The sequence below is a fragment of the Ictidomys tridecemlineatus genome, chromosome 8, assembly GCF_052094955.1.
Source record: "Ictidomys tridecemlineatus isolate mIctTri1 chromosome 8, mIctTri1.hap1, whole genome shotgun sequence".
In the NCBI taxonomy this organism is placed as follows: domain Eukaryota; kingdom Metazoa; phylum Chordata; class Mammalia; order Rodentia; family Sciuridae; genus Ictidomys; species Ictidomys tridecemlineatus.
In genome coordinates this window covers 95,439,890-95,452,236 of record NC_135484.1, presented here as the reverse complement: position 1 = coordinate 95,452,236, position 12,347 = coordinate 95,439,890, and the positions used below count along the sequence as shown (strand labels likewise).

At 33.3% G+C, this 12,347-nt stretch overlaps 1 protein-coding gene across 3 annotated transcripts in view; it reads left to right on the top strand.

Annotated features, from left to right (window-relative positions):
• Window positions 1-12,347, top strand: part of Prim2 (DNA primase subunit 2) — a 261,225-nt gene that overhangs the window by 40,472 nt on the left and 208,406 nt on the right. For all 3 annotated transcript variants that reach the window (XM_005318524.5, XM_040282880.2, XM_040282881.2), the window contains 2 exons: window positions 8,778-8,873; window positions 11,043-11,180. In XM_005318524.5, coding sequence (XP_005318581.1) covers window positions 8,778-8,873; window positions 11,043-11,180 — 234 coding nt within the window. The remainder of the gene's footprint in view (window positions 1-8,777; window positions 8,874-11,042; window positions 11,181-12,347) is intronic.

The following is a 12,347-nucleotide window of genomic DNA, read 5'->3' as shown; positions in this document are numbered from 1 at the left end:
GCCTTCCCCTAAAACCTCTGTTTAGGCTCCTTACCTCTCCAACCTTGTCCCCTCTAATATACTCCCTGCCACTGCCCTCTGTCGGCTTTCTTTCTTTTCCTCCAACCCACCAGCTGTTTTCTTCTTAGAGCCTTGCCTTAACTGCTCTTACCTCTGCTTGGGATCCTCTTGTTTCAGGTTTTCTTTCCAGTTTTCATTTAAATGTCACTTCTTCAGAGAGGCCATAACTGACCACCCAATTGAAAGTATAAATCTGTCCATTCTTAGCACTGCCTCCATTTTATTTTCCTCATGGATTTATCATAGATTGCTGCCTGATGTGTCCTTATTTCCAGTTTATTATCTGTCTCACCCCATAAATATAAACTTCATGAAAGCATGTTTTTTTTTCCTTATTGTTGTTTATGGATGGATCCCATCTGCCTGTGGATATGTTGTAGGTCCTCAGTATTTTAGAAAGAATAGACAAGTTCTAGTAAAAAAAAAAAAAAAAAATCAAATGCTAGAAAAGATGCAGGGATTTCCAGAAAATCACGAGCTTATTTTAGAAAAGAGAATGTGCTGTTAGATCAGTGATTGATAGGTAGTCAAAATCACGACTGGATATTTTAAAAAAGCACACACCTTGAGGCTTCAGTCTGTAGGTCTGATGGCACCTGGAATTCATAATTCTAAAACATTCCATTGGCAAATACGATACACATATTTGTTTAAAGACCAGAACCTGAGAGGGAGAGCTGTGTGTATTCATGTAGAAAATTTTTGACCAAATAATTGTAAACATGATTGAGTGTTGTTGATTAAAGCTTATAGAAATTTAAATTTCCAGGAAGCATTATATATAATCTTTACTTCAGAGGCCAGTGAAATAAACTAGTTGTTCCAAAGTCGTGTGCTCAAGGTGATCATTTTGGAGTGTGAGAAGGAAATACATAGTCCAATGCATATATTTTAGATCCCTACCCTTTCACTCTTTTGGCGGGGGGGTAGGCATGTTTTAAATACATAATATATGGTAATCCATGTATGTAATTTATAAATGCACATGTACTGGGCACTGTGCTCAAAACACTTTATTAATGAGAATGTGAGGTGCAAAGCAGGTGGAGATCACTATTCTAGTTGGGATAGGCTATTTATTGGTAACAAATGACCCTCACACTTCAGGGACCTATGAAAAGGCTTATTTCTTGCTCACGTTCTGTGACTTCTGTTGTCCAGCTACAGTCCTGCTGTGTCATTTTGATATTGGGATTCAGGTTGATGGATTAACCTTTATACGTTGGAACATTTTCAGTTGCTGTGGCGGAAGGAGAGGAGAGAACTGGGTAAACCATAGGTTCACAAAACTTTTGTTTGGGAGTGACATATGTTGCTTCTGTTCAAATTTCACTGGCCAAAAAATTTGCATGACTATACCTGAGTTGAGCACATAGGGAATGTATGATCTTCCCTGGGTGAGGGACTCTGCCTGGGGTGAGGAGCAATGCAATCAACTCAGATAGCCTATTTCTATTTACTGTGCAGAATGTTTGCCTTCTTGATCCCCTGTCAGTGTTTTTGGCAATGACATTGTTTCCCAAATTTCTTATTTGATGAAGAATATGAAAAATGAAAAGATACACATAGTCAGAATCCTTCATTCTATTAGCAATTATTTTGTAAAACAAAATAATTATAAAATATTGAAATGTAACTTTACTAAAGCATTTAAAACTCAGTGTGTTTTTGCTTGACAAAAATGTTATACCATTATATGAATACTGTTGGAATGTTCTGGTACTGACTCTTGAGTAGGTGAATGTGGACAGAAGGAATTGATGTGTGGGGAATTGTGAGCAGTGGTGGCAAAAGCAGGACTTCAGATGTCAAATGTTCAGGGTCTTTGTTGTTGAAAAGTAGTTAAAAGGAAAGTTTTGCAACCTTGGAATAGCAAAGTAAGCCACTCAAATAATGTGGTTCCATTTACCTCTTTTCAGGAAGATGTTTGTTTTGTGAAGTGTAATACACATTGATTGTGAGATGCTGCAGTGATAACTTAGCTTGTTTTTATCCACTATTTTGAATACCCCGTAAAGACCAGGTCTGGTGTTAGTTTAACTAAGAAGATGACAAATCTGTAGAAGCTGGATTTGTTGCAGTAAATGTTTCAGTTTGTTATCTACTAAAAAAGCCTGGAAAACAGAAACTAATCAAAATGTACATTACAGATAATAATAAAAATATTTATCATTTATTAAGGGAATGCTATTTGATAGACCTATGGTGGATACTTTACATACTGTATTTTATTTAATCCTGACAAAAAACTACATGAAATATATATTAGTTTCTTCATTTTACCAATAAGAAACTGTAGCATGAAGAGGTTAACTGACTTATTTAAAATTTAAAGGCAGGATGCTGTGATTTTAAAGATGATATACTTTCTACTCTATTCCTTTACTTTTATAATTGTTCTACTATCTGTTTTGCTGACATGTGATTCTCTGTTAGTAGAATCAGGAAGACATTTAATCTTGTCTTGTGAGTATATTTTAGGCATGAATCTAGGAGAACCTGAGCAAATGAAATATGTTCATATTTTCTCCAGTAGTTTTTAAGGAGAAAATAGGAGAAAAGAGAACATTCAAGAATATTTTAGAAATTTGGAATAATCAAGTTGATAGCATTTTAATTAGTAAAGTTTCAGATGGCCATTCTGCATTTTTCAGTGAGAATTTTCTTACTTTGGCCGCTTAAATTTTGGTTATAACTAACTAGATGAATGAAGATTTGAAATGTATGTGACAAATGGATGAACTTTTTAATTCACCAAGGAAAGACATAATATTTACTCACAGGCTATAATGTAAGGAATGACGTGAATTTTAGATCAGATGTGAGTGATATGTAGTATACTTGGTTATTTTGGTAACATATTGAAATTCCTTAGAGTTTCAAACACATTGAATTTCTCAGAATTTTATTCATAATTTTTAATCTAAGCAAGACTATATAACTTTTTTTCCCTTCCTTTTTTGGGAGGTAGATTTCAGTGATAGGGAATCTTATTATATTCTTTCATAACCTACTGTATTTTTATTTAAGTTCCTGAGGTTTTGTTTGCTTTTTAAAAATTGTCTTTTTCTAAGACAGAAGCCTTGAACACATAAAGTCTCTTGAAACTAGAGTGTTCTGTTTTATGGCAGTTGCATTGTGTACTTCCCTAGTATTTACTTGGTAAGTGGATTAATTGCTTAGAAATAATCATGGTTTTGTTAATACAAATGTTTGAAATCAGGGAAAGATACTATGTTATACTAGGTAAACTATTAGTGATACTTACTTATTGATGTAGGATTTGTTTAGTTAGAACCTAAAATATTATTAGGGCAAATATCTATATGTTCAAAGATACTGATACCAATTTTTTTTTTTATGCTGTAACAAGTGGTTTAAAATGGCCATAATCGGTTAACACACTTGGCCTTAACTTAAAACATGAAGATTCTTTCTCTTTTGCTCTATGTCCCAGATTATTTTCTTTCTTTGTCAACTGCTATTTGAAAATTCTAGCTTGGTTTAAAAATTGGTTCTATAACATAGCTACCTCCTCTTAGATATTCTCTGCAGTGTGTGTCTGGTTGTATATTTGAGTTTCAAAGGATTTCCTGTATGGAATGTAAACTAGGAGGTAAATAGTCAATTAAGTAGAGAAGTTACTGTCAACAGAGACATATGTAAACAAAGCAAATGCTGAAGTAGAATAATCTGATGTTAGTTCTTAGAGAAATATTTGCTATTGCTAAACCTTAATTTAAACACTCCAGAATGAGTGGTGATTATATGTAATTTGTGCACTGACACCTTTTAAGTTTTATCTATAAGATTTTTCATGGCATCTAGTTGTATTACATTTTTAGTTTCTGATTTTTTATCTTATTCATTACCAAAAGAACGGGAGGTAAAAAATTTCAGTTGATGATCTTGCCTTTGATTATTTTTGATGTTACAAATTTTTGCAGTTCTCTTGCAAAGTTATCTCTCCTTTTTTTTTTTTTTTAAATTTGGAGACTGCATGGCATAGTGGGCTTTAGTGTCAGAAATTCTTTGATTAGTAATCCAGTTTGATTTTATTCATATTAATTAGCTGTAAAGCTAAGGTAATATGTACCTCAAAGGGTAGGATTAGATGAGATAGTATAAATTGATAGGATTAGATGAGCTAGTACAAGTAAAATGGTTAAGGATAGTAACTAGCAGGTAGTATGCATAGATTTCAACCTTCATTGGCCTTGAATCTGCAGATTGACACACCGAAACTCCTCCTAGGTGCTCTATTTCAACTTTCGTGTAACAATGGTGAGAAACATTTTGAACTATCACACAGTGGTGAGACAGCTTATCAGCCAACCAGCTGTTCTGTTGCTATGGCATTGCTATCATTCTTTCCATGTACTGTTTGTGTAGTTTCTTACCTATTTTTTTTTTTTTTCTTTCTCATGACTCTGCTTTTGGGAAAAAAGCACAGAAAGAACAGGGATGAAGAGGTGGTTGGCTGAGTGGGCAGTGCATTCATCCAGAATTGTTTTTTTTTTTTCTTTTTTCCTTTGAAGGAAGGTTTTTGCTTTTAGAAAATACTTTAAAAATCAGTTTTCCATTGGATTTTTATTCTCTGTACAAACACACAGAAAGAATTCCTTAGTTAAGTGACAAGAAACATAGTCTTAGACTCAATAGGTTTGGACAATACAGAAATTATTGGGTAGATATGACAGTAATGTCAGTATCTTACTGGATTTAAGTTGGTAACCAGGGTCTTTAATTTTGAGCTAATAAAACGATTTTTAAAATATGCAAGAATGTATCAATTAGAAATTGAAATAATATATAACAACATCCAGATCATGAAATATCTAAGGGACAATTTAATATAATATGTATGTATATAAAGGAAAGTAATACTTATTTATAATCCCTTTTCTTAGGTAGTTGTATTTTATTGTGGACTTTTCCTTATGCATAAGCTCATACACATACATAGACACTTTCTTTCTCTCTCTTAAAGATTTTATTTATTAGTTTTTGGTGGGTGCTGAACCCATCCAGGATCCAGGATCCATACATACTAGGAAAGCATTCTATGCTAGAGCTACATCCCCAGCACCCCAAAGATTTATTTTAATTTACCTTCATCTAATTACCTTTACCTAACAATATTTCATGAATATCTGTGATAGTAATTATAAATCTTCTTAATTTTAGACATAATTTTTTTGGCTGTATAATATTCCACTATAACACAATTCATTTACTTTTATTTCATTTTTTAACCTTTTAAAAAATTATTAAGTATAATGCATGTCCATAAAATTACATAAAACAAAAACACTAGTCTGGTTTATGGCAGTCAGTTTTTTACCTTTTCCCCTTTTTAGTTGACTATTTGAGTATTCATTCCTAAACAATACAGTTTTCCTAATTGAAACAAAGTTTTATATAAATGGAATAATTCAGTATGTTTTATTTTGTGTCTGTATTATTCTGTCTAATGTATTTTCAAGATTTATGTGTATTGTGTGAGGTTGTAGTTTATTTTCATTATTATACTTTATTCCACACTATGAATATACCATATTTATTCTGCTTTTGATGTATATCTGGGTCCCAACTTCTTGGCTCTTATGTATAATGTTGTTCCATGGTTATATGACTAATGCTTCTTCATGTCATATCTGATATGTATATTTTTCTAGGGCTTTTATCTGAGAACTGCAACATCCCCATCACTTGGAAACTTGTTAGAAATGGAAATTTCCAGGACCCACCCTAGACTTTATGGGTCAAAAACTCCAGGAAGATGCCTAGCAATTTTATGTTGTTATAAGCTTTCTGGATGATTCTCATGATTGTTGCAGTTTTAATTCTATTGTTCTAAAGCAAAGGCTAGCAAAATATGGCCCACTGTTTTTACATAGTCCACAGAGAAGGTTGTTCATATTTTTAAGCAGTTGAAAGAAAAAATAAAAGACGAATAACATTTCTTGACTTAAATTATGTGAAACATAACTTTCAGAGTCCATCAATAAAGTTTTATTGTAACATAACTGTTCATATGTTTGTGTATTGACTATGGCTATTTTCTTGCTACAGTGGCAAGCTATTGCTTGTGACAGAGACTGTTACAGCTCACAAAGCTTAAGACATTAACTATTTGGCCTTTTCTAGTAAGTTTGCTATCTCTGCTTCAGAACATATGCTTAGAATTAAAATTGCCAGGTTAAAGGGTATGTTTACCTCTAACTCTTGAGATAATGTCAAATTTCTAACGTGGTTATACTAATTTACACCCTTATCAGAAGGAAGGGCCTGATAGTTCTTATTGCTTTATATTCTCATCTGTATTATCTGAGTTAAGTCCAGCTGTCTTGGTGGGTTGGTAGTATGGTCTTTGTTGTGTTACTTTGCCCTCAAAATTGAATATGAAAAATTTCAAACACAGAAAAGTTATAAAATTCTCTAAAAGTGAAAATCCATATCCTACCTTCTACGATTTACTTTTTACTTTAATATTTGTTTTATCATATCTTATCCATCCTGTTCTCAACCTCAGTCCATTTTAGGGTAAGTTGTAGAAACCAGTATACTTCCCATGAAATACTACAATATGCATTTCATTAATCAGAGTTTCACATTTAGCATTTTCTTTATTTAAGGTAATATTTACATACTGTCAAGCATACAAATCTCAAATATATGTATTTATGAGTTCTGACAAATGAATGAACTTGTACAACTCAAACTTACCAAGATACAGAACATGACCATTACCCCACAAAGTATCCTACTGTTCCATTTGTAGAGTAGATTTAGTAAATATAAAAGTGGGCTTTAAATGGCATAGCTTTCGTGTTGGTCTGGCAATTCTGCATGAACAAAGAGAACTTTGATGCTTGTTTTACCTACCAAGTCTAAATTACCCAATCCATTTTTGATTCCATTGAGTTTCATTTTTGCTCCTGAAATTTTTATTTCTTTTGAGAAGTTTTTTCTTTCTCTTTGTCTTTTTTTTTTTTAAAATCAAGTCACTTTTTACAGTTTCATCTTCATACAGTTATCATTGGCTTTGTTTTTTATTTCTTCACACATAGTAGCATAGTTGTTTACATGTCTTACATGTTTACATGTAAGACACTATCTTTTACTATCTTTTTATAAATCTTTTTTTTTCTTTAGTTTTGCTCATTTTATTATGTGCTTTGTTACAAAATACAATGTGCTTGACATTGTCTTTCAAAATTTATTTGTGGGAATGCTTTGGGGCCTACTATAAAGGTACTTTCCCCCAGAGAGGATTTGAATTTGTTTCTGCCAGGTGCCTGGGACATTTGAATTGGGGATCACCTTAAAACAAGTTGAAGGCTTGAGCTGTGACCCACAGCATTTGAATAGGAGTCTCTTGTTAGATACTCTACTTTGTATGAGCCCTATTTTGTAGAATAACCTTCTGTGCTGTTTAAAAAACATTTTTAAATTTTATTAGGTTTTTCTATAAGTGTTTGACCTAAATAATTTATTTGCTTCACTGAAACAGCAAGTTCAGCTGTGATATATTGAATCAGATACTTCTTATTGGACATTTAGTTTTTTTCCTTATTATTATAAATAACACAGTAAATGAAGAAACATTCCTATTTACATACTTGTCCTGTTATTAAGATTAATCTGAAAAATCAAATCATTAGGGTCTTCTTTTTAAAAGACTTTTTGATTTGTATTGCTAATATACCATGCACAAAGATTGTTCCAATACTGACTGGGTTCGATGGCACACACCTGTAATCCCAGTGGCTTGGGAGGCCGAGGCAGAAGCATCGCAAATTCAAAGTCAGCCTCAGCAACTTAGCAAGGCTTTAAGCAACTCAGTGAGACCCTGTCTCTAATAAAATATAAAAAAGGGCTTCGGATGTGGCTTTGTGGATAAATGCCCTTGGGTTCAATCCCCTGAACCCACCCTCAACAAAAAAGTTAAAGATTGTTTCAATACTGTATATACTAAATCTTTCTAACTTTTGCAATTTTAATTGCTAAATTATTTTTACACATATAATATAATGTTGGCTGTGTTTCACTGTTTTTGGATTACTTACTGCTACTTACTGAGAGGAACTCAGATGTCAGATGATGTAACTTAATTCCCTCAATTTTTCATTTATGTTTCATCTTTATTTACAGATTTTTCTGGGTATTGAAGTTTGAGGTTTTTGTTTAGTCAGATTTATCCATCTTTTCTTTCTTGAAGCTATAAGAAGTCTCAGATAATAGATTTGTAGTTATTCCTAGAAAAAATAGTGTTTCAAGTTTGGATTATCTAATGTGACTAGAAAACTGAGAAATAGTTAAACCACTGTTAACCTCATATAGGCATTTTAACAAACTATCATAACACTTGAATTGAAATAACGCTCATTTTTAGTGTATATTAACCCAAGCTTTTATTATAGTCCCTTTTCTCTTATTGTAATACTTTCTGTTTCTTTGCTGTTGTTCTTCTGATGATGTACTTCTTCTGAAATTGGCAGAGAAAAAATTTAGATTACTGAATTTAGATTTCTTTCATGTTTTGCCTTCATTAGTGACAATGTTGATTTTATAATCATATTACAAATGATTTAAAATATTCGGATATTACATTTTTTATAAAAGTATAGGATTTTACTAGAATAGGAGAACATTTTGTCACAATTGAAAAAGGCTTAATTTTTAAAAATGGTATAAAATATGTTTCCTTTTAGATAAGCGATGAAGAGAAGAGTCTTCGAGAAGAGGAAATTATTGCCTCTTCACCAAGTTTAAGTGGGGTTCAGTTGGAGACGGAGTCAGTTTATAAAGTATGTAAATATTTAAAATATGTTCTAGGATTTGTTAAATATGTTACTTTGAGCTTTATGCATGTTTAATTCGTACATTTTGTGTAGCCCCTTGTCACCACCTCTACTCCCTTTCCTGCACAGATCTTGTCTTCACTGCACTAAGGCTGTGCCAACATTCACCACTAGGCTGTCATCTTACACAGATATCCTATTAATTGATGGAGCTCAGACACCCATGACAAGCCAATCTTTTAAAAGAATGAGCTCCTTGCATTGCTTGGGCTCCTATATCCACAGAGCTCCTCCTTCTGTAGGATACCCTCATCTCCCATTTGGCTCCAACACTGTTTAAATCACTGCCTTGCATGGAAGCCCTCTTCACTGGTTTGGGCTTTGACACCATGCTTCCTTATGTGGTCTCTACTGCATTCTACTTGGACTGTGACACCGTAAGCCTACCTGGTCTCCTTCTGTTGAGAGCCACAGCCGAAGGGGCCCCAGCAAACTTCCAGCTGCCAGCAAACTTCCAGCTGCCTACTCAGATTTCTTCTTCCTGTGCTAGGTCCCCTTTACTTTTCCAACTTCTCAGCATAGATACCCACTGTGTTTGAACCCACCAAATAGCTTTTCGATTGAGTAGATCTGAAGGGAAAGAAAAGAGAGCTGAAATTTAGTTTAAAATTTGATAACTCCAACTCCACAATTCCCTTTGAAAAGAATGTGCTGATTATCATTGAAAGTGCTAGTAGTTTAAAACCCTGCCTCTGCATTAGCTCTCTATTCCAGCCTCCTCATTTCCATATGTTGGCATCATTTAGTCAGCCTTTCACACTGGGAGTATGGGGATCAATAGTCCTCCCACACCATATATTTCTCATTATTCTGCCTTCATATCATCTTATACTTTAGCTTGGACATTTTTATTTCCACTGTGACCACCTTAATAAGCTTGAATCATGGATTGTTATTGCTAAAGAACCTCTAAGTATCATTTAGCCCATCCTTTTCTCCTCTCTCCCAGTTTCACAGATCTGAATGCTGAATTTGAAAATCATTTATAAGATTAACAAATAAATCTCATCACTAGGAGACTAGACAAGATTCTAGACTTGGATTAGAATTTTTGTTTCCAAACTTTTGTGTCCTTTTCTTGCCTGTGTTATTGCACTAAACCTTCTTACCTGTTCCTCCCCTGTGTCCTGTTGAGTTGAACCACTTGTTTGATATAATATCATACATGGTGCCACTATGTAGAGCTGTTTGGCTTTTTATGTATCTGTCTCTTGCTGTCCTCAATTATGTGATGAACTCCTTGAGGACAACAGTTGTAATAATAGCTTTTGATACATGTACCAATTTCTGTCTGGTTAAAAAACATGTGACCTGTTTATAGTGTGAGGCGTCATCAGATATACAGAATTGTAGGCATATAGATTTCACTCTTCTAGAATGTGGGTGAGTAACATGTTTGGGGATCAATTTTCAGCTAACTTTTTGTCTGATTATAAAAAGAAGAAAAATGATGTTGGACAGTGAGGATGATTTTCACAGTTAGCTAATATAATATTTTGCTTATTTATTAAAATTTCAGTATAGTTCATAGGACCTAAAAATGTAAGTCGAGTATTATTTTTAAGTAGTTATGACAAATATTTATTTTACTAACTAAACTGAATGCTTATTATATCCATTTCTTATTGTGAAGATTAGCTTTTCCAATGTATTTCTCCAGAGAAAAAATGGAAACATAGCTGAAGAAATTTTAAATTACTTTGCTTACAAGTAATTTTCAGTGCTGAATATGTTGTATATAATTTAGGATTTTTTTTGGGGGGGTGCAGAATAAAATGTGGGATATATCATGTGAGGTGAATGTAACATGCTGAGAGACCTCAAGTGTGGAGTTTGAAATCCTGGGCATTATAATTTTTAATGATAGGTTATGAATAAAAGAAAGCATTCTAATTTACCTCTTATTGTTGATATTATTTTTTGAGGCATTTACTCTGAAATAATTTTATTTTTACATTGCTATTTCTTTTAATGCTAATTGTTTGGTTTTAAGGGACATAAATTCATCTTTCTGTTCTGGTTTGTGTCTTTTGAGACTAATGAATTTCTTTGTTTAGACCTAATACTTGTAGTGACATGCACTGACTGTTTTTCCTTGTGTCACCCTGAATTCAGATCCCTTTTGCTGATGCTCTAGATTTGTTCCGAGGAAGGAAAGTCTACTTGGAAGATGGCTTTGCTTATGTGCCACTTAAGGACATCGTGGCAATCATCCTGAATGAATTTAGAGCCAAACTGTCCAAGGCTTTGGCAGTAAGTATTTCACTTCATTTCTGTATTTGATGTGCTCACATTTTAAATCATGACATCCTTGGTAGTTTTGTTTCGTGCTTCTTTATGGGATAAATAAATTCAGTTTTCATAATGCTGTTTAGATTGCCTATGATGTTGTTCTGTTCATTCCAGAACTCCCAGTTTTTTTCTTATTACTACCGACAGTTGGTTTTCTTATTTTTTCTTCTATGAATATTGGCGGTGAGCTGATTAATTTCATGAGTGGCCTCTGGATTTCTTCAAGGTCATGGCTTTTTACCTTGATGATGGACTTCATATATAGCTCTTGGTGGATATAACCCCTAGATTTCTGTTCCAAATTAGTATTTTGTATCAGTGGAGGCAATATAAAAGATAGTTTTTTTGTTTATTTATTTGTAGTGCTGGGGATTGAACCCAGTGCCTTATGCATTCTAGGTAAGTACTCTACCAGTGAGCTGTACCTCCAGGACTAGAAGGAAATCTTTATGTAATGTATTTAAGAAATTCTGCTATGTGCTAGTGCTGCGAAAACAGCCTTGTATGGGATGCAATCAGAGGTATCTATATAGAACAAATGATAGGATTAGTGTGTTGAAAGTAGTTTGTTGAAAGCATGACGCTTGAGGTGACATCTTAAAATTGTACACGTTATGCATTGTTGTTATCTTTTAATGTAGGTCTAGTCTTTTTTTTTTGTTGTTCTTTGTTGTTGGTACTTAATGTGGAAGAGGCCTTCAGAGTATAAAGATGAGTCTTTTAAGCTGATTACTATGTAAACATATACTACGTTCTCCTTTTGAGTTAAAAATTGTAGCGTTTTCTGGTATAAATAACTTTTATTATTGAGTCTCTGGGGTTGCCTAAACATGTGTCATTCAGTTACATCAGCATTTGGGAAGACTGAAATATTAACTTTATTTTTATTAAATGAGATAATTTATGAAAATAACTTGTAGATTTTAAACTGGTGTGTATGGTGTTTTTCTGATGTTTGTGTGTTTGTGTTTGTGGTATTGGGAATTGAACCCAGGGTGTTATGTATGCCAACAATCTCTACTACTGAGTAGACTCTCACCCTTAATTAGGCATTTATTAATATTCCTTCTTGATCCCTAATTCTATGTTACTTTTTTTATCTTATTCTTAAACTTGTTCCTTATATAT